Consider the following 23,242-nt stretch of genomic DNA (forward strand, 5'->3'; position numbering starts at 1 on the left):
AGTTTCCCTCTTTATATTCAAGTCATTCACCCATTCTGAATTTATCTTGGTATAGGGTGTGAGATGTTGATCTAAACCTAATCTCTCCCATATTGTTTTCCAAATTTCCCAGCAGTTTTTGTCAAATAGTGGATTTTTGTCCCAAAAGTTGGGCTCTTTGGGTTTATCATACACTGTCTTGCTCATGTCACTTACCACAAGACTATTCCACTGATCCTCCCTTCTGTCTCTTAGCCAGTACCATACCGTTTTGATGACTGCTGCTTTATAGTACAGTTTAATATCTGGTACTGCTAGGCCACCTTCCTTCACATTTTTTTTTCATTATTTTCCTTGATATTCTTGATCTTTTGTTATTCCAAATGAACTTTGTTATAGTTTTTCCTAATTCAGTGAAAAAGTTTTTTGGTAGTTTTATAGGTATGGCACTAAATAGGTAAATTAGTTTGGGTAGAAAGGTCATTTTTATTATGTTAGCTCGTCCTAACCATGAACAATCAATGTTTTTCCAATTGTTTAGATCAAGTTTTAATTGTTTGGAAATTGTTTTGTAGTTTTTTTCATATAATTCCTGTGTTTTGGTAGATAGATTCCTAAGTATTTTATATTATCTAGGGTGATTTTAAATGGTGTTTCTCTTTCTACCTCTTGCTGCTGTGATGTGTTGGAAATATATAGAAATGCTGATGATTTATGTGCATTTATTTTGTATCTTGCAACTTTGCTAAAGTTGTTGATCATTTCTACGAGCTTCTTAGTTGATTCTTTAGGATTTTTTAAGTAGACTATCATATCATCTGCAAAGAGTGATAGCTTAGTCTCCTCATTGCCTATTTTGATGCCTTCAATTTCTTTTTCTTCTCTAATTGCTACTGCTAGTGTTTCTAGTACAATGTTGAATAATAGAGGTGATAGTGGGCATCCTTGTTTCACTCCTGATCTTATTGGGAAGGCTTCTAATTTATCCCCATTGCATATGATGCTTGTTGATGGTTTTAGATATATACTGTTTATTATTTTTTAGGAAAGGTCCTTCTATTCCTATACTTTCCAGTGTTTTCAATAGGAATTGGTCCTGTATTTTGTCAAAGGCTTTTTCAGCATCTATTGAAATAATCATATGATTTTTGTTTGTTAAATTGTTGATATGGTCAATTAAGTGGATGGTTTTCCTAATGTTGAACCATCCTTGCATTCCTGGTATAAATCCCACCTGATCATGGTGGATGATTCTCTTGATCACTTGCTGGAGTCTCTTTGCTAGTATTCTATTTAAGATTTTTGCATCTATGTTCATTAGGGAGATTGGTCTGTAGTTTTCTTTCTCTGTTTTTGATCTACCTGGCTTTGGAATCAGTACCATATTTGTGTCATAAAAGGAATTTGGTAGGACTCCTTCTTTGCTTATCATATCAAATAATTTGTATAGTATTGGGATTAGTTGCTCTTTGAATGTCTGATAGAATTCACTTGTGAATCCATCAGGCCCTGGCGATTTTTTCTTAGGGAGTTCTTTGATGGCTTGTTCAATTTCTTTTTCTGATATGGGATTATTTAGGTATTCTATTTCTTCTGCTGTTAATCTAGGCAGTTTATATTTTTGTAAATATTCATCCATATCCCCTAGATTGCTATATTTATTGCCATATAATTGGGCAAAATAGTTTTTAATGATTGCCTTAATTTCCCCTTCATTAGAGGTGAGGTCTCCCTTTTCATCTTTGATACTGTCAATATGGTTTTCTTCTTTCCTTTTTTTTTATTAGATTGACCAGTACTTTGTCTATTTTATCTGTTTTTTCAAAATACCAGCTTCTAGTCTTATTTATTAATTCAATAGTTCTTTTACTTTCAATTTTATTAATTTCCCCCTTGATTTTTAGTATTTCTAATTTAGTTTTCATCTGGGGATTTTTAGTTTGCTCACTTTCTAATTTTTTGAGTTGTATGCCCAATTCATTAATCTCTGCCCTCCTTAATTTGTTAATATATGCACTCAAGGATATAAATTTCCCCCTGAGTACTGCCTTGGCCGCATCCCACAGAGTTTGATAGGATGTCTCATCATTGTCATTCTCTTCCATGAAATTGTTGATTGTTTCTATGATTTCTTCTTTGACTAGCTGGTTTTGGAGAATCATATTATTTAATTTCTAATTAGTTTTTGATTTGCCTGTCCAGGTGTCCTTACTTATTATTATTTTTATTGCATTATGATCTGAGAAGGTTACATTTATTATTTCTGCTCTTTTGCATTTGTTTGCAATGTTTCTATGCCCTATTACATGGTCAATCTTTGTGAATGTACCATGTACAGCTGAAAAGAAGGTGTATTCCTTTTTTTCCCTATTTTCTTTTTCTCCACATATCAATTAAATCTAATTTTTCTATGACTTCATTCACCTCTCTTATCTCTTTCTTATTTATTTTTTGGTTTGATTTATCTAGATCTGAAAGAGGAATATTTAGATCTCCCACAAGTATGGTTTTACTATCTATTTCCTTCTTGAGCTCTACCAGTTTCTCCTTTACGAATTTGGATACTATGCCATTTGGTGTATACATGTATTGAGCACTGTTATTTCCTCATTATCTATACTGCCTTTTATCAGGATGTAATTACCTTCTCTGTCTTTTTTAATCATATCTATTTTTACTTTGGATTTGTCAGAAATCATGATCGCCACTCCTGCCTTTTTTTTCCTCATTTGAAGCCCAAAAGATTTTGCTCAAGCCTTTAACCTTAAACTTGTGTATGTTTACTCGCCTCATATGTGTTTCTTGTAGACAACATATGGTAGGATTTTGTTTTCTAATCCACTCTGCTATTTGCTTCTGTTTTATGGGCGAGTTCATCCCATTCACATTCAAAGTTATAATTATCAGTTGTGTATTCACCGACATTTTGGTATCCTCTCCTACCTAGTTTTACCCCTTCTTACACTATTTCCTTTTAAACCAGTGGTTTGCTGTAAGCCAGTAACCCTTGTCCCCTCCCTTGATTTAATATCCTTTCTATCCCCTCCCTTTTTATTCCCCTCTTTTTATTTTTAAGGCCTAATGAATTCCCTCCCCCTTCTTCTTCCCTCCCTTTTTTTGACCTCCCCACTCCCCTGTTCCACTTGGTTTATCTCTTCTGACTTTCTCCGTAGGGTTAGATAGAGTTTTATATCCCAATGGATATAGCTACTCTTCCTTTTCAGGGTTAATTACACTGAGAGTAAGGTTTAAATATTACCTCTTAATGCTCTCTTCCTCTCCTTCTTATAATAGTATTCATCCCCTCCCTTTCCCATGACCTCTTTGCGTGTAATAGAATATCCTATTTTTCTTATTCCTTTAAGATTCTCTTGGTGTCCTCTCCTATTCATCCCCCTCTTTCCCACCCACCCATATCATCTTAGACCATTTAGTATTCCAACCTCTCCCTATGAATAATTCTTCTAATTACTATAATAGTGAATACTATAATGATGAACAGAGTTCACTACAGAGAATTATACATAACATTTCTCCACATGAATACAAATAATTAGATCTTATTGAAGCCCTTAAAAAGGCAAAATTTTAAAAATATGAGTTTTCTTACTTTCCCTTCTGTTTCTTATTTACCTTTTCATGTTTCTCTTGATTTTTGTGGTTGGATATCGAACTTTCCATTTAGTCCTGGTCTTTTCTGTGCAAATACTTGGAAATCTTCTATCTTGTTGAATGCCCAAACTTTCCCCTGGAAGTATATAGTCAGTTTTGATGGGTAAGTGATCCTTGGTTGTAGACCCAGTTCTCTTGCTTTTCTGAATATCCTATTCCAAGCCTTGAGGTCTTTTAGTGTGGAGGCTGGCAGATCCTGTGTGATCCTAATTGGTACTCCTTGATATCTGAATTGTTTCTTTCTGGCTTATTGTAAAATTTTTTCTTTTACTTGGAAGCTCTTGAATTTGGCTATTATATTCCTTGGGGTTGTCTTTTCAGGTTCTAGTGTAGAGGGTGATCTATGGATTCTTTCAATGTCTATATTGCCCTCTTGTTGTAGAACTTCAGGGCAATTTTCCTGAATAATTTCTTTTAGTATGGAGTCCAAATTTCTATTAATTTCTTCTTTTTCAGGAAGTCCAGTGATTCTCAGATTGTCTCTTCTAGACCTGTTTTCTTGATCTGTCAATTTCTCATTGAGATATTTTATGTTTCCTTCCATTTTATCAGTCTTTTGACTTTGTTTTATTTGTTCTTGCTGTCTTGATAGATCATTGGCTTCTACTTGCTCAGTTCTTGTCTTTAGAGACTGGTTTTCTGCTATAAGCTTTTGATTTTCCTTTTCAATTTGTTCTGTCCTGTTTTCCAGCTGTTTGATTTTGGTCTCCAATTTTCTTATCAATTCTTTTGATTTGGGGGCATCTTTTTCGAATTGCCCAATTCTAGTCTTTAGAGACTGGTTTTCGGCTACAATCTTTTGATTTTCCTTTTCAATCTGGTCACTTCTGGTTTTTTATTTACTTGCCTCACTTTCCAGTTGTGAAATTCTGCCTTTTAAACTGTTATTTTCTTGCCAGATCTCTTCCATCTTTCTCATAATCTCAGATTTGAACTCTTTAAAACCTTGTGACCCGTTTTCATGGTTTTGAGAAGGTTTGGATGTGGTTACTTGTTTGTTCTCCTCTGCTGTTTGTTCTGTTTGGATTTTTTCTGTGTAAAAGTTGTCAAGTGTTAAAGATTTCTTCTTCATCTTTCTCTTCTGGTTTTCCTGATTCTGGCTTGCCAGTTTGTGAGCTGAGTGCCCTCTGAGCTTTATGCTTGTGCCCAGGATCTGTCAGCGCTCTTTAGGGTCCTGAAGTCCCAGGTCTGGTTGTTCTCTGGGTCAAGCCTCCTGGTGGTCTCCTTGCTCGTTCTTCTGCCTGAAGCTCCTTTGACAGTCTCAGCGTGCTGTTTCCACCGTCAGGCACCTCTCTGCACTGGGTCCCCAGTCAGGGTCCACTCCTGAGCTCAAGATCAGCCCCTTCATCTGCACCTTAGCCCTGTGCCTATGTCCGCACTTTGCCTGCGCCTGCGCTCAAGGTCTGTGTTCAAAGACCATGAGTTCTTTAGCCTCTTGGGGTCTTAAGTCTTGCTGCTCTCAGGAACAAGCACTGGTGAGCCGCCAGAAACTTAATGGGTGCCCCAAACTTGCTCTAACTCTTGTGCGCTGGCTTTGGCACTGTAGGTGGTATGGGGTGGGGGAGGGGGTTGCTCAGCTCGCGTTTAATTAGAGCTTTTTTACCCCTTTATAGCATGGAAATGCCCCGAACTCACGTACCTTCAACGCTATGCACTGTTGTGGGGTCCCTTCGTTTGTCTAAATTTGTTATGTCTTCTTGAGGAGTCCTGTATGCGTGGGTTAGGAGAGGTCAAGCAGCTGCTTTTCACTCTGCCGCCATCTTAACCCCTCGGAACTCAAATTCTTATAAAAGCTTTTGAAGATACTTTTGCTTCACTGAACCTTGTTCTAGGTTTGTTGACCTAATGCAAAGAATGGAGGGGCCTCTGCTAATGCAGCTCTCAAAATGAATAATTATAGGGTAAATATTGCCTCATGTACTCCTAATTGAAGCAAAACCTATATTTTGGTGAGATTTATGGGAGATGCGAAATTTTTGCTGAGATGAAATATAGCCAATAGGATCCCAGAAGAATAATGAATGTTTACCTTGGGGCTGTTTCTCATGGTCTCCTCAGATACTTCCAGATCAAGTGCACACTTCTTTGAGTTTCTAAAGTTTATTCTTTTCCTATGCAAGCCTTCTCCATGCCAAGACAAATGCACATGTCAAGGTCACAGGATGTCTTTAGTATTGGATTTTAAGGCTGGATTGCTTCTGATTAAATGGTGAAAAAGCTCTGCTTCTAATGGTAATCCTTATGTCAGGGTTCTTACTCTTCAAGTCTTTACTCTTGAGGAATTATAAGCATTGATTGGCTAAGTGTTTGCCTGAGTTTATGCAATCTTTTCTGAGTTCTAATTGGCCTGAGTGCATAAGCAGTCTAGCTTGTAGATAGTTCTTTACATACTAATAATACTTAAATGTAAGAGATCTTTTAAAAAATTAATTAGTTAATTTTGAATATTTTTCCATGGTTACACGATTCATGGTTTTTCCCTCCTCCTTCCCTCCACCCCCTCCCCCCCCGCAGCTGACAAGCAATTCCCCTGGGTTATACATGTATCAATGTTCAAACCCTATTTCCATATTATTCATATTTGCAATAGTGTGATCATTTAAAGACAAAATCCCCAATCATATCCCCATTGAATTATGTGATCGATCATATGTTTTTCTTCTGTATTTCTACTCCCACAGTTCTTTCTCTGGATGTGGATAGTGCTCTTTCTCATAAGTTCCTCTGGGTTGTCCTGGGTCATTGCTGCTCATAGAAAAGTCTGTTACATTCAATTATGCCAAAATTCATTGGTCTCTGTGTACAATGTTCTCCTGGTTCTGCTCCTTTCACTCTGCATCAGTTCCTGGTGGTTGTTCCAGTTCATATGGAATTCCTCGAGTTCATCATTCCTTTCAGCACGATTATATTCCATCTCCATCAGATATTACAATTTGTCCAGTCATTCCTCACTCAATGGATACCCCCCATTTTCCAGTTTTTTTGCCACCACAAAGAATGCAGCTATGAATATTTTTGCACATGTATTTTTCCTTATTATTGTTTTGGAGTATAAACCCAGCAGTGGTATGGCTGGATCAAAGGGCATAATTCCAAATTGCCTTCTGAAATGGTTGGATCAGTTCATAATTCTATCAGCAATGCATTCGTGTCCCAATTTTGCGACAACTCCTCCAGCATTTATTATTTTCCTTTATTGTCATATTGGCCAATCTGCTAGGTGTGAGGTAGTACCTCAGTGTGTTGTTTTGATTTGCATTTCTCTAATTATGAGAAATTTAGAGCACTTTTTCATGTGCTTATTGATAGTTTTGATTTCTTTATCTGAAAACTGTTTTTGTGTGTGTGTGTGTGTGTGTGTGTGTGTGTGTGTGTGTGTGTGTGTGTGTATGCCCCTTGACCATTTCTCAGTTGGGGAATGGCTTGATTTTTTTGTATAATTGACTTATCTCCTCATAAATTTGAGAAATTATGCCTTTGTCAGAGGTTTTTGTTATAAAATTTTTCCCCCAATTTGTTGTTTTCCTTCTAATTTTGTTTGCATTGTAAGGGATCTTTTTTTGAGGGAAAGTGGTTGGGTGGGGGCAATAAATATTATGATGAGTTGATTCCCATAATTAACTTAAGGATGATATTTAGTTAGTTACAGCAGGAAGGGTAATTATCTTAGCGTGGCAGTCTCATCAGTTTGGAAACTAAGAATCTAGAGAATAATTCTTAATAGGAACTGCTTCTGTCTTAGAGTGGTGAGGACAAAACCTTTGTAGCAATTTGAAGGAAAAAACCTGTTGAACTTTTCATAAGAAAAATGATAAGATTTTATCAAGCAGCTCTGTTTCCAAGACAACAATTAAATTCTTACTTGTGTAATGCAGGACTCTTGCATAAATCCTGCATTACACTTTTGAGCAAAAAGGATTATTAGTTAACCATACTTAACGCAAAAATTTCTTCTAATAGGAATTTCTCAAAATATGGCTTTTTGAGTGAAGTTACATTAGGCTATAAGATAAAAGTAACATAATAGTTATAATAACATGGGTTTTATCAAACAATTTCATTTCTGGGTTTAGAAATTAATTTCCATTAGTCAGTAAAGAAGCTCACTCTACCATTATGTTATATAACTACTATGTAAGAAGCCATTTTGGCCAAGCATGATTGCCAGTTACTTAGGTTGGAACACAGAATGTAGTAAGGGCATTCGAGCTGGCATGAGACTAAAAAGTCAGTTGGGATGTGGCTCTCTATAAGCAGAAAAATTCAGAACATCAGGGTCTCAGTCTGGAGATAGTGGTGGGAGCTCGGGTCATCTCAGAGGTCTCAGAGCGAGGGTTAGGTACCTGAGCCTGCTCAGAGACTGTTCTGTGTATAGCAGCATCCAGCTTCAGTTATTAAACAACATCTATAAAATCAACACCAATATACCAACATAAATACCAACCAGAAGATCAACTACAAAAGCCAAATCATCATGAACTGAGATAAACCTTCAAGCAAATAAGGTCAGGCCACTGGCCTGGCCAGGCAGCTGGCCAAGCAGGCTTCAAGATGCCAATTGCTTTATAATCAGTATATTTAGATAAGGTCTAGGATTTACCCTTAATCCCTCCTTTCTCACAATTCACCCCAATCCTTTCCTTTACCTTATTTGTTACTATTAAGTAGTTGATGTAAGAAACCATCACAGACCTGGTTTATTCTCAGAGTTCCGAGGAAGTTGTCAGAGATCCACCTGGCAACTGGTGGAGGAAAACTTCATAATCATTGATCTTCTGATTTATGACAACAAATCGCAGTCAGAGATAGAGATCAAGATTTATTATCCTTGGAGATATTATTCAGTTGAATTATTAATTGAGGGAAACAATCACTTCCTCATTAGTTAATAATAATAGGTGGGAATAAGTGAACTGCTTATAACTATTAGCAAATTCCATACAGTTCATTGGCAGCAACTAAATCAAAGAAACAGCTTCTAAGTAAACCTATCCTTGCATTCATATAGGAGGTTTCATCAGTATCTCCCATCGCTTCCCACCTCCTCCTGTAAGATTTCTTGGGGCTGTATAATAATCATTTACAGTTTCCCTAGGATCCTTACAGTTAATCATTGGAGATATAGAAAAGTAAGAAAAAAAAAAGAGGATCCCTGTCTCTAAGAAGTTACAGTCTAAAAACTATTTACATAAAATATATATTTAAGGTAACAGGAAAGTAAGCTCAGAGGAAAGGCACCAGTTTTAACGGGGATTATAGAAAGCCTCTTTCTGGAAAGTAGTATGAGGATTTAATGTTTGTAAAGTGCTTAGGACAGAGCCTGACAAATAGTAGATACTTGTTTCCTTCTTCCCTCCAAGGTCAACAATGAGCTTTGGGATAAGATCTGAGTGGATTATGACTCTGAAAGGTTATGCCATATTCAAAAGGAATAGAATGAGTCAAAGGAAGGGAAGTGGAAGAACATTAAATAGAGAAGTTAGAATCATCTTAACAAGCTCCAGGAGCTGGGGATAACGGAAGGGGAAATAGGAAAACAGAGAGAGTAGCAGTAGAATGACATTATACACAGTGACAACTATTCCTTGATGAACAACTGCAAATCATCTAATTATTCCCTGTAATCCAAGAGAATCTCAGTGACTCATGATGAAAACTGCCATATGCCCTCTGAGAAGGAACTGATGGAGTCAGAATATAGATGGAAACATACTATATTTCATTTTCTTTCTTTTTTAAAATTTGAGATTTCTTCTACAAAATTACTGATAAAGAAAAATGTTTTACATGAATAACATGTATAAAATCTTATCAGATTGCTTATCTCAGGGAGGAGGGAGGAAGGAAGGAAAGGTCAGAAGGGAGTGAATTTAGAACTAAAAACTAAAAGAAGTTAAAAAATTATTTTTGCATGTAGTAGGGGAAAAATAAAATATTATTAAAAAAATTTAAAGGTAATAGGAAAGCATAATAGATAATATTTGGGCAAAGATCAATTGAGGTAGAAACAGATGCTATGGTACCCTCATACTAATATGCTGTCAACTACCTGGAAAGAAAGGAGAAATGTGTGAGTTCAAAGACTAATCACAAGCTTGGTCTCTGACAAAACAAATTTATTGCCGGGGTACTTTAGTTATCTTGACACATCTCCTTGGAATTCTCTTTCCATCAACAACAAAGCAACTAATAATTTCTTTGCCTGCTTAAAATACTAATTTTGTCCTTCAAAAGGTAATGTAATTAAAAAGGAGTAATTCTATTCTGTATCTTTTTTTCACTAACAGTGAGAGACTAGTTGCTAAATTGGAAATGATTATAGCCTTGAGTATAAGTGCCCATTTTGTTTTTTGAATTAATGACAAAGTCACACAAGTATGTTCTACTTACATGTGAATTCTCAAAAATTCCTTTACCTGACCACAATCTTTTATCATTACATTTTTCTTCTTGCCTTACATCCCTTAACCCTGATTTTCCTTTTCATTGTGAACTTTGATATCTCTACCCCTCAGCTTTTTCCCAGGCCACACTACACTCCCCTAGAGATCCAATGACACCACTGTCCTTGCTGTTCCTTGTGTAAGACACTCTTTTTCCTTGATGTGTTTTCATTGGCTCTCCACGTTATCTGGAATTCCTGATTTCTTTCTCCTGGCTTCCCCTCCCTTCCTTCTAGTTCTACCTTTTGTAAGAATTCTTTCCCAGCCCCCTTTAAGGCTATTCCCTGCTCTCTGTTTATTATTTTCAACTTATGCTGTATGTATCTTGTTTGGCCATAACATTTGCATGTTACCTCTTCCATTAGACTATGTCTATTTTTTGCCTTTCTATAGTTCCCTAGCATTTAACACAGTACTTTAAATAAAGCAAGTGTTTTTGTTGAAACCAATATACAGTTTTCAAACTACAGTTATTTTCTATTGTTCATTGATTTCTGGGGTGTCTAAAAATTTTCTTTTTGATTAGGAAATTTTAGTTCATATTCCTTTATATAACATAAGATATGTTTATTGTATTCTGACCTTGCTTTGATTTTTTTATTCTTTTTTCTCCCTTTTGTGTTTATGGATTTCTCTTTTGGTTTATTGGCTTTTAAGCCAAAGATAGACTCAGTTTTTGTCACCTGATCTTTTATAGGTTCCTGTCTCTGGTTTTCCTCTTCCTTTTGGTCCCTTTTTTTAGAGATATACAGATTCTTTCTTTTTCTTGCCTGAGGTCTCCTCCTGTTTGTGTAATAAGGGGGTCCCAGGCTGGGTTCCTGCCCATTAGAAACAGGATGGGAAGAGAAAATTGACCTTAGTAGCTGGGTTTTCAGTCTTTATTCCTTTGTACAGGTTTTCTTTTTTTCCCTCAAGATGACTCTGTAGTGTGCCCTATCTTTTGCTCCATTTGCTTTCCCTTTCCTTTGAGTAGAAAAATCAGTAGAGTGGGGAGGGAGGAATGTAGTTTAAACTGAAGCAGTACTATGGGAGGAATTGGCCAGGGACCCCACATAGCTGATCTCTGAAGCACAAACTTGCAAGATGGTTTCTGCCTAGCATTTATTATTGGTTAGGGGTTAGGATTCCAAGTGGGAGTTCTGAGCCTTTAAGTTGTTATTTTGTAAGACTTTTTACCTTTTGAAATGTTTCTATCTTTTTTTAACTTGTATATTTGGCTTTAGTTAGTCTACATCTGGTATGTAATTCTTTTTCCAAGGTTTTTAGGTTGGAGATATTTGGGGAAAATATTCTTCCCTCTTGCCAGTTCCATGATTTCCATTATACTAATTTTAAAATGGCACTTAAAGTTAAGCTCACTTCATTAAAAAAAAGGAATATTTTTGCGTGTATGTATATAAAAGATAAAAATATGTATATGTATATATGTATATGTCATGTATATGTCTATATCTATCTATCTATCAATCTATTTATCTAAATCAAGAGATATTCTCTTTGAGCACTTGACTTAGGCCTTTTTTTATAGAGTTGGAAAGGTAGGTTTTCTTAAGTGTAATCTTTTTTGTTTCTCTCTCTTTTTTTAAACCCCTACCTTCCACCTTAGAACCAATGTATTGGTTCTAAGGCAGAAGAGAGGAAAGGGCTAGGCAATAGGGGTTAAGTGACTTGGTCACACGGATAGGCAGTGTCTGAAGCCATTTTTGAATCTAGGACCTCTTGTCTTTATGAATAGCTCTCAATCAACTGAGCTACCCAGCTGCACCCCTATTTCTCCTTTTATTTTTCTTCTCTACCTTCTCTCCCTAAACCACTTTCTAATCCAACACCAATGATATTGTCAGAACAGATGAGAAGTTACTTGAGGGATGTCCATTTGAAGTGTGGGGAGGAGCATGCTTTCTTTGTACTGGTCATAGATGAATGCCTGGATGAAAACCTCAGGGCTTCCCCCACTCCTTCTCTTTAAATTGACTACTAGTATAACTAATTCATTTTCATTCTTCTGCTGTCACTGCAAGATATTGCCCAACAATATCAGCGTGTACTCTGCAAAGCAAATTTGTAGACATTTATTTTAGACTGTCTCATGAACAGAACAATTAAATATCAGGTAGTAGAAAGCAGTGTCTGCCTGAAATTTTTAAAAAGTTTAATATTTAGGTTTTAATCCATTTCACACCTTCTGAATCTCAGGTATTATTTAATCTTTTTTTATAAAAACTAACTTCTTTATTCTAAACTTGTCATTAATATGTTGTAAGTTTTTTTTCCTGAAACCTTAATTTACCCTACTGACTCTCCTTATATTATGGTAGTTTCTTTTTTTTTTCAGCATTTTCAACGAGACAGAAACTAATCATGATAATATGGGAATTTTTAGTATAAATTCATATTAGAATTTGTAAGCAGAAATAAAAAATAAATTTATAAGTAATTCCTAAAAATGAAAGAATTAAGTAGTGTGTACTCTTGAGTTTAATTTAGCAAGAATTAAAAACCTATTTAATCCAAGTCTTCACACTTTAGCTTGTAGCTCATATATTTAATGTTCTTTTCTCCATTATTCTTGTCTCTGTTTTTAACAGCTATTTTTAAATGCTAACAGTAAGGTGGCAGACAAGAACGAAAAAGATCTTGCCAACAAATTACTGACAGAAATGAATGAGGACCAGGTATCTACAAAGTCTGCATCTTGCTTAAGCTCAAATTCAGAAATAGTCAATGAGAATACCTATTCCTGTACTTTGACTTTATTGTCCTAAACAAAAGTAGTTTTTCTTAAACTAAAGGAGTTTGATATATTGAACATTATTTGTTTCTAATTAGTTCTTGAGTAATATTTTAAAATAGTTATTGTTTAAAAAGGTACAAAAATATTTCAAATTTGAAGAATCTTTAATATTGTGATAGTCTCCATCTTATTTTTTTTCAATTTTGATGAGATAAGTACAGGAATAGAATACCAATACTATCAACCTGGTGGTGATTTTATTTTTTTCTTTTTTGGTTTTGGCTTTCTTTTCTAATTATTGTGGTGTTTTGGGATCTTAGGACTTTGTGAATCTGTGTGATTATTTTGTGTTGATTATTTGATTTCTCTTAAGTGATTTATCATAAGTCAGTGGACATACTGAATCTGGGAGGAAAGGAAGAAGAATTTGATCTTTGGAATCTTTTTATTACAACATAGAACTTGAATTTTTTCTTAAAAATTTAATTCTAAATGAATGAAATGGCAAAACTATAACTTTTAAAAATATATTTTGTATTTCAATATAAAAAACTACATATAAAATGTACTGGTCTATCATCATTTTTTGTCTCTAAGATGTTAGGTTATGATAGACATAGTTATTTGGTGCTTTTATAGTGATCTTGTCTTAATATGCTGTTTACCATTATGTGATAAATAAATTTCTTTTTATAAAATGCTGATTGGAAAAAAAAAGAATTTCAGAGTTGAAGTAATATTTCTCATAGGGAAAATTTTGAAACTAATTCATAGGTGTTAATAATTATAGGCTATTCGTTTACGTTCAGTTATCCAGGCAGTTTTCTGGGATGGTTACTTGCAAAGCAGGAAGTTATTTGCATTGGTAGAAGGAATTCCCTTCTTAGCATTCCTTTTCCAGTGAAATCATAGGTTCTCACTCCTTTCCCTTCAAAAAACATTGGGGTTAGCATGAATATATTTTGGAATTATCTCACTGCTGAAGTCATCTTCTATAGAAGTCTTTTGTGCACTTCATTAATTAACCCCTTTAGATAGAGTTTAAGACCTGCCTTATACCATTACTTCTCTATTTAACTTCTGCTTTAAAGGCAAATGATATTATAGGGAGACTTCAGTGTCTTATGTCATTTTATGAAGGTTGAAGGTCCAGACTGATTAGAATTCTTGTTTAAGTGTACAGCCTTCTCTGATACACCTAGACTGTTTGCTCTGTGATCAAAATTATTTTTTGTGGGGGAGGGAGAATAAAAGAACCTTTTAGTAGTATAAGTATTTCAAGCCTAATTCAGTGACTTCCCTTATCTCTGAAAATAGCTTTTAGGTAAGGGAAATCTTTATAACTTTATAACCCTGATGCTGTGCTTTCAGAATTGAGAACTGATGTAGCTTCTTATTCCCAATATTTACAGATAAAGTGCACTACACTGAAATGAACATGTCCATATCTTTAAAATGGTCTGATCATTTATGGAAATTTGTGACACTGTTTTATTATTCTTAAAAAGCAGCGTACTTTTAGCATGAACCATTTTAATCCCAGAGGCATGAACAACATTTGTATACTATCTGAAAAATCTACGTGCTTCTCAAATGTCTGGATATTTATTTGCAAATACATGATTACTTGCCTGCATGTTAAGATTCATTTATTTTTATACAGCAATATTATCTTATTATTTAAAAAATAAGGTCTATAAACTTAGGATCATGGTGTTTTTCGTTATTTTTTTTTAACTAAACTCATAAAAGTATAATTTTAAGTGGAAATGATAGTATAATAGATTTTTTAAATTGTATACTTCCCTCTGTATTGAGATTGTTCATTAAAAGCATGGATGAATTTTGGATTTTGCCCATCAAGCACTTTAATATGTGAATGTAGACTTCTTCCTGATATAAGCCTTACTCTTAAAAAAAATTTTTTTTAATTTAGCAAGTGAATTTTCTTCCAGGTTATGATGTCCCTAAGTCTATGTCATTGAGGGAGGTATATGCATGCTCAGTAATTACTTTTATTTCATCCTATTGGAAGAACACAATTTTTCTTAGCTCCAGTTAAGTTAAATCTTTACCTTGTTTATGTTGGACATTGCTAGTTTTCTCTCATTCTAGGTATTTCAAGAACAGTTGGATTGTTTGGCTATATCAACCATTCAGGCCCTGACAGCAGTGATGAACAAATCTCCAGCTGCTAAGGTGTTAAAGTTTATTTGTTTAATTATAATAATTCATATTTATATAATGCTTTATGATAGCAGAGCATTTTGACTTATTCTTATTTAGTCTATATTCCATGAAGGATGTACTGCAAACAATATTTTGTTCTTGTGCAGTTGTTTTAGTCACTTTCTACTCTGCATGACCCCATTTGGGGTTTTCTTGGCAAAGACACTGGAGTGGCATGTCACTTCCTTCTCTAGTTCATTTTACAGATGGTTAATTGAGACCCTTAAAAAAGGGTCCACACAGTAAGTGTCCAAGGCCAGAATTGAATTCACATCTTCCTGATTCTAGCCTTGGCACTCTATCCATTGTGCCACCTGGATACCTAGCAAATAATATTATATCCTTTTTATAATCAAGGAAACTGATTTAGAGAGGTATGTTTCTCCTAAAATCACATCATTGGTTAGGAGACAAAACTAGGAAATCTATCTTCTTCAGGCTTCAAATATAATATTCTTTCCGGCTTTCCATTGTAACATTTTTACCTCTCTGTATCTAAAAGTGCTATACAAAAAGTACAGATATTTGTGGTATATATACTATGTTACTCCTGAGGCAAATCCAATTCTAGAGTAAAGGCTAAGAATCACAGTTCATAGAACATCGTGAAGTAGTTTAAGACAGGGAGTTAAATGATAGTTTTTCAACAAACATTTATTAGCAGTTATTACCAGGAACTGTGCTAACTCTAAGATTACAAAAAAAAAAAAAAAAGGCAAAAACATAGTCCTTGCCCTCAGGGAGCTTACATTCCATTGAGAGGAGTCAATGTACAAATAATTTGATATACATTAGATATCTCTGATATATATTGATATATATTAGATAGAGATTAGAATCCCAGCAGGAAGGTAACCGAGGAGTGGGGATTTGGAAAAGTCTGCATCAAGTTAATCTTGCATCAACGCATTCACAGATTGCATTGGACTTAGGTGCTAGTGTCTTCTTTATCTCCCCAAGTGCTAAGTACACAGCTGGATCTAGAATGAGGTCTGTGAGACCATAGAACCTTTAAGGCAATTTAGACCAATGTCCACTCTTTAAAGATAAGGTGTAAGGGCTTGTAGGTAACACTGTAGATAGAGCACCAAGCCTGGAGTTGGGAGATCCTGAGTTCAAATGTGAAATCAGACACTTCCTAGCTGTGTGACCCTGGGCAAGTCACTTAACCTTCATTTGCCCATCTCTTACCATGCTTTTTCCTTGGAACCAATTCTTAATATTGATTCTAAGACAGAAAGTAAGTGTTTAAAAAATAAAGAAAAAATAAATATAGTAGAATCAAGGAGGTTAAATGATTTACTCAAGACCACAAACTAGTTACTTGTCAAACCTCCTTGAGTTGTTAGGTCACTAGCTCCTAATTCTATTATTAGAACTGATTAAAATGACCTCATTTTATATATATATATATATATTTGTGTATATACACACACACACATACATGATCCCATTTCATTCTTGCTACAGTTGATGCTCCTGGTGTGATTAATATTTTACAGATTGGGAAACTGGGGCTGTGTGACTTTTCCATAGTTCTAGAAGAAATTAGTATTGAGATAGAATGGGAACCCAAGTTTTCCTGATTCTAAGACTAGCTTTTTACTTGCCACCATACTTTATTTTTCCATTAATATACTTCATCTATTGTGTTTTGCTTTTTCAGGAAGTATTTAAAGAAAGAATTGGTTATGCACATATGTATGAGGTATTAAAATCTCTTGGTCAGCCTTCATTGGAGTTGCTTAAAGAACTTATGAATATGGTACGTTATTTAATTTTTCTGCTTGCTAATAGATGTTAAACAACTTCCTCATCAGAATTTATGACATATGATTTATCTTCTTAGGCTGTAGAAGGAGACCACACATCTGTTGGGATTTTGGGTATTAGCAATGTCCAGCCCTTATTGCTGCTTATCCAGTGGCTCGCAGAACTTGAATCACACGATCTACAGATATTTATCTCTGACTGGCTGAAGCGAATTTGTTCTCTTAATAGACAGAGTCGAACTACCTGCGTCAATGCTAACATGGGTCTCAGGATCATTGATACCCTTTCTTCCCACTCTTCACTTCATTGTACTTGTGCTGAGAACTTGATAGCTCTCCTTGGTTCTTTGGGGAGTCAGTCCATGAGCTCTGAAGAGCTCCATAGGTTGTTAAGACTTCTGAGAACAGATGCATCCAAGAAGATCCATTCTTACACCATTCCTGTATTGAGAGCCATCTTAGCAATGGCTCGTAAGCAAAGTTTGGAGAGTGCACTGCAGTATTTTAATTTGTCTCATAGCATGGCAGGTATTTCTGTACCATCCATTCAGAAATGGCCAGGGTCTGCCTTTTCCTTCAATGCGTGGCTTTGTCTAGACCAGGATCAGTTGAATACTGGAATCTCTAACAAGGGAGGGAAGAGAAAACAACTATACAGGTACTCACTCATAAAAGTTGTTGAATATATTTACTAATCATAAATGTATTAATATTATTCATTGGTGAACTTATGTAGGCATTAGAATTTTGGAATAAACCAGTTTGAGAATTTCTACTTATTAAGCCATTCATTTGTTAAAGTCTTCAGTGTGTAATATTAAAAAGCGGCTACATAGCATAATGGATAGACCGATGACCGTAGTGTCATCCACTGACTTCAGGTTGGAAGATATGGGTTAAAGTCTTACTTATGACAGATACTGGATATGTGACCATGGGCAATTCATTTACTTCCAGTTATCCAAGCAGTTTCCTGGGACAGTCACTTGCAAAGCAGGTGGTGATTTGTACTGGTAGAAGGAATTGCTTTTTTGGCATCCCTTTTCAAATGAAATCATAAGTCCTCATCTCTCCCCCTCCAAAAAAATTGGGTTTAGCATGCCAGAACCCTTTTTATTATGTGAAGACTAATAGACATTGAGGACAACAAAATACAATTTAAGTTAGAATATTTCTCTTGGTTTTCTTTTTGATAGCTTTTTTTTTTTTTGATAGCTTTTTCACAGCAAGTGGCATGGGCTTTGAAGCCTTTCTGACTTCTTCTGGAGTATTGGTGGTGGCAGTGTGCACCAAGAGAGAGTATGCAACTGTCATGCTTCCGGACCACAATTTCTGTGACTCCCTCTGGGTAAGCTTCCATGAGCTCAGCTTTGGGTGCCAGCATGTCAGGAATTATATACCATCTGCATTTCTGAACATGCTCTTTGAATTTAAGCATGCGTAATTAGTGCTGTACATGCTGAGGTAGTTTTAGTAATTTTCATCCTGATTTGTCTTTATTAGGCCTGACAGCCTTTCATATATTTCTCAGAAAGAATTATTGAGTAAAAACTATCATAAGTCCATTGTTAAAAAGATTTAGAAAAATACATTGTGGGAAAAAAAAACAAATTGTGATTCCTTCCAGGTTACTTACTCTGTTCCAGAGTTTCATTATGCAGTTTATTTGTCTTTTTCATTTTTAACAAACATTACTAGTCCGTTTCTAATGTTTTTTCATCCTCCAAAATGTAACTTCAGCAAATTATATTTCTTTGTATAAAAAGATGCTTAATTGTACACAATATGTGATTAGATCATCTTGAAAGGATTCCTTTTAGTTGGAATTCTTTGGTTTTAAGTTTTGATACGGTTAGATTTTTTTTTATTAACACAGCTATTCAAGAGTTCTTTTTAGTGCTTACATCTTGTGACTTTTTTGAATGAAAATTATATTGTCTTCCTGTTCCAAATACTGTAATAATTTCTAAAAGGAAATGGTAATGAAGATTTCTGCAAGAGGATTATAGCTTTTATTTTGAAGTGTAAAGAATAAAAGAGCAAAATTCATCAAAGATGATTTAAAGACTGTTGCTTTTTCTTGAATGTTGGCAAATTATGCTCGGAGATAGTGAAAATATAATGGAAATATTTTGTTCTGTTATATCTGTTTCCAAGAAGTATACTTGAATATTCTTTTGGAGTCACACAGGAAGATACTTTTCACTCCTTTGAGCAACTTTTGTAATTATTAACCATATTTAAATTTAAATTTTTAGAGATACTGCAAACTTTTTGCATTTCAGGGTAATGCTTTAAACTATTTCAGGTTGTAAATACAATCGATATCATTTAAAGTATTCTAATTGATTGTTTTTGCTTAATCAGCACAACATAACTATTGTTCACATGCCTGGAAAAAGACCTTTTGGTCAGAGCCTGGTCTATATCTATGTCAATGGACAACAGAAAGTCTCTGCCCCTCTCAGGTTTCCTGCAATGAATGAAGTAAGTACATAAAACAAATCTATCAAAGGCCCATTGCAGCAGTTTATGGAGAGAGTTCTGAAGCATCTGCTGAGGAGTTTCATTTTAATGTCAGTGTTATTTCTTTTGTTTGTGGCTAGATACTCATTGACTTGAGTACTATTTTATTGTATGTGCAGTAAGATACTGTCAAATACCACTACTTTCTCATAACTAACTCTGGGGAAATTACTTTTATAACCTCTTGTTTGCCTCCATTTCCTCAACTTTAAAATGAGGCTCAGAAGAGCAGCTACTTCCTGGGATTGTTGTGAAGATTAAATAAAACAATATTTATAAAGCACTCAGCATGGTGCCTGGAACATAGCAGGTGCTTAATAAATGCTTATTCTCCTTCTACCCTCATATGTTCTCTTGCCTTCGTTGACAGAGCCGCTGCTCTGTTTTAGGCCTTCATCACTTCTTGCCTGCACTATTGCAGCAGCCTCCTAATCCATCTCCCTTCTCATGTATCTCCTCATTCCAGGTCCCAAAGTGATTCTCTTAAAACACAGGCCCATTCTTATTCTCTACTCTGAACATCGGTGGCTTCCTAAATGCCAAAATTAGCATTTGATCCTGAAGGAAATTCAGGATCAAACGAAAACTCTAGTGGCATTTAAAGAGCTTTACAATCCGTCCTTTGCTACTATTCCAGATTACTTCTCTCTGGGCCTCTGTACTAGCCATCTTGCACACCTGAAATGTTTCCTCTCCACTTCCCGGAGTCTCTGGTTTTCTTCATTATTCAAGTAAAATGCCACTTTGTTGACAAAGCTTTTCTGGATGCCCCTCAAGATCAATTCATTTCTGTTCTGATTATACTGATTATATACATACACATCTACATATGTGTATGTATCTATATGTGCATGTATATACATATACACATATGTTCACTGAGAGCAAGGACTCTTACAGTTTTGCCTCACATCACCTACATAAGTACTTAATGAAAGTGTGTTGATTAATGTTTACAGAAGGCTCTTAAATAGAAGGTGGTAGCCAACTCCAGACTAGTGAACTTAAGTCATTTACATTTTACTTAAAATTTGCTAAGCAGTGGTGAAAACATGGAGTCTAGAAGCACTGTAACATCATCTTCTCGGAAGTTTTTATTTGAGTTAACTTAAGTGGACTCTTACTTAAAAAATTTTTTTTGTTATTCTGAATTTCACAAATATTAGCAAACATGAATTTTTCTTTACATTGAACAGAAAAAACCCATTGTATATAAAACTATGATTCTCTATTATATATAGCTTTCAACAGATTAATGTCAAACTGCCCCTCTTGTTGGGGTCTCTTTCTGAACTTCCTGTTCTGTGCGTTTAAAAAAAAATTATAATGACTTTTCCCCTATATTTTTTCTCTCTTTTATGGCACATCACTATTGCTAGTCCCCTTCTACCTACAGATCGCAAAACAAATACATACATTGTCCATTTCTGAAAATGAATATATATCAATCTATTCTTTGAGTTTCCTTACTTTTCTGTCAGGTAAGTAAACTATATTTTTTGTTGAAGGCTAGGAGTTTGGATACTAGAAGACTTCTCAAATTTTTCCTAGAAGCTTGTTAATATTTTTAAAATTCAGTGTTACGATAACATGCCAGAACTGCATTTAACAGTGCTAATATTAAAACATGATTTTTTAACTACAAGGGTTAGGAAAAATGTATATAAAATTAAAACCCTTTGAAGTTTTTACTTGTAAATATGGTTGTTATTATTTTGATATTTTTGCTGCATTTAAGTTTAATTACTTAAATAATAATTTTGAAAAAGTTTTGTAATTAAATATTTTCTTTTTTTTTTATTAGCCTTTTACTTTCTGTTGTATTGGCTCAGCTGGACAAAGAACAACCACACCTCCACCATCCCAAATTCCAGACCCACCGTTTTCTTCCCCAATTACCCCTCACCGAACATCATTTGGTGGAATTCTGGCTTCAGCCTCCTGGGGAGGAACTGCTGAAAAATCAGAGTTGCTAACCAAGTTAATTTCAGCTGGGACTCAGGATAGTGAATGGGGATGTCCAACATCTCTAGAGGGTCAACTTGGGTCAGTAATCATCTTCCACGAAGCACTGCATCCCCCTCAGGTGAAGTTGTTATATTTGGCAGGTGAGTATAGAAAAGTATGCACCTTTGTAGCACCTAACCTCCCATAACTTCAACAAACATAGCTAGAAGAGAAAATATCTACATTCACCAAAACTTCAGGAAGCCATGATTTCATCTATAAGGGTAACTCCTTTCTCCAAAGTGGCTTGCAACTTTCCACACATTAGGATATAGTTTAATGAGCTACTATGACAAAAATCATGACCAGTTCATTGTAAAGGAGCTTCTTAGAATTTTGTTGTTGTTCTACCTTGGCACATACAACCTCTTGCCTATCTTGTACTCAGAGTCTTTCAACTTTATGAGATTTTTCTAGCGTTCGCAGTTTTCTGACATAATTTTCAAGAACCCAGAGTCACCTTATTGTCATGATGAGTCATCAGTGACTTAATGGATGATGATATACTTTGATATCATAGGTATGCAAAAATAAACAACATCTATCTCTTTAAAAAAAAGAGTTCTGTCATACAGTATATAACATTAGATTTGAATAAATTGATTAAACAAAACATGGATAATTATAAGAAAACTAAATAAGTCCGGTGCATATAGATTAATATAACTGAAGAATTCATGATGAAGTATTAGGATTTGAAATTCTGTATTTAAAAGAAAAACAATATTTCTGGAGTTTTTTGGGGTCTCATATTTTAAGTTGAATTTTTTAAAATTAAATTTTATTTTATTTTCACAAAGATATACTCATTCTCTTTTTCTCAACTTCTCTCTCTCTTGTCCCTTCCACATATACAGTGAGAAAACAAAAAAATAAAAATTCCTGTTAAAACAATGCATAGTTAGGTAAAACAAATTCTTGCACTGATTATATTGGAGTTTCATTTTAAAAATAATTATTCTTACTTTTGGACCCTGCCTTTTGAAAAATTTTACTTAGAGTATATTCTTTTGTCCATTAATTTATAATATGTAACATCACTAGCTAAATGTTTATATTCAAGTATTCTTTGTCAAATTCTAAGATATTTAAATAGCATGACTTTCAGGGCAGATAAAAGTTTTAAAAATTGGCATTAAGATTGCACCATTAACTGAAAAGTTGGAATAAAGGACATCTTTTTAATTTGAAAAATTTTATTTAATTAATTTAGAATATTTTTCCATGGTTACATGATTCATGTTCTTTCCCTCCCCTCCTTCTCCCCCCCCCCATAGCCAACGAGCAATTCCACTGAGTTTTACAAAATGTGTCATTGATCAAAATCTATTTCCATAATTATTAATATTTGCATTAGGGTGATTGCTTAGAGTCTATATTCTCAAACATATCCCCATCGACCTATGTGATCAAGCAGTTGTTTTTCTTCTGCATTTCTACTCTCACAGTTCTTCCTCTGACTGTGGATAGCATTCTTTCTCATAAGTCCCTCAGAATTGTCCTGGATCATTGCATTGCTGCTAGTAGGAAAGTCCATTATGTTCGATTGTGCCATGACATATCAGTCTCTGTGACCAATATTCTCCTGGTTCTGCTCCTTTCACTCTGCATCAATTCTTGGAGGTTGTTCCAGTTCACATGGAATTCCTCCAGTTGATTATTCCTTTGAGCACAATAGTATTCCATCACCAACAGATACCACAATTTGTTCAACCATTCCCCAATTGAAAGGCATCCCCTCATTTTTCATTTTTTTGCCACCACAAAGAGCACAGCTATAAATATTTTTGTACAAGTCTTTTTCCTTATTATCTCTTTGGGGGTATAAACCCAACAGTGGTATGGCTGGATTAAAAGGCAGACAGTTTAAAGGACATTTG

General features: G+C 34.9%; 1 protein-coding gene across 1 annotated transcript in view; it reads left to right on the forward strand.

Moving 5' to 3' along the window:
• NBEAL1 (neurobeachin like 1) overlaps positions 1 to 23,242 on the forward strand; it is a 173,817-nt gene that overhangs the window by 41,072 nt on the left and 109,503 nt on the right. The window contains exons 8-14 of the mRNA XM_044670647.1: positions 12,683 to 12,769; positions 14,944 to 15,027; positions 16,724 to 16,822; positions 16,907 to 17,487; positions 18,045 to 18,177; positions 19,197 to 19,316; positions 21,160 to 21,463. Of these exons, the coding sequence (XP_044526582.1) occupies positions 12,683 to 12,769; positions 14,944 to 15,027; positions 16,724 to 16,822; positions 16,907 to 17,487; positions 18,045 to 18,177; positions 19,197 to 19,316; positions 21,160 to 21,463 (1,408 nt within the window). The remainder of the gene's footprint in view (positions 1 to 12,682; positions 12,770 to 14,943; positions 15,028 to 16,723; positions 16,823 to 16,906; positions 17,488 to 18,044; positions 18,178 to 19,196; positions 19,317 to 21,159; positions 21,464 to 23,242) is intronic.

The sequence above is a fragment of the Gracilinanus agilis genome, chromosome 3, assembly GCF_016433145.1.
Source record: "Gracilinanus agilis isolate LMUSP501 chromosome 3, AgileGrace, whole genome shotgun sequence".
Classification (NCBI taxonomy): Eukaryota; Metazoa; Chordata; class Mammalia; order Didelphimorphia; family Didelphidae; genus Gracilinanus; species Gracilinanus agilis.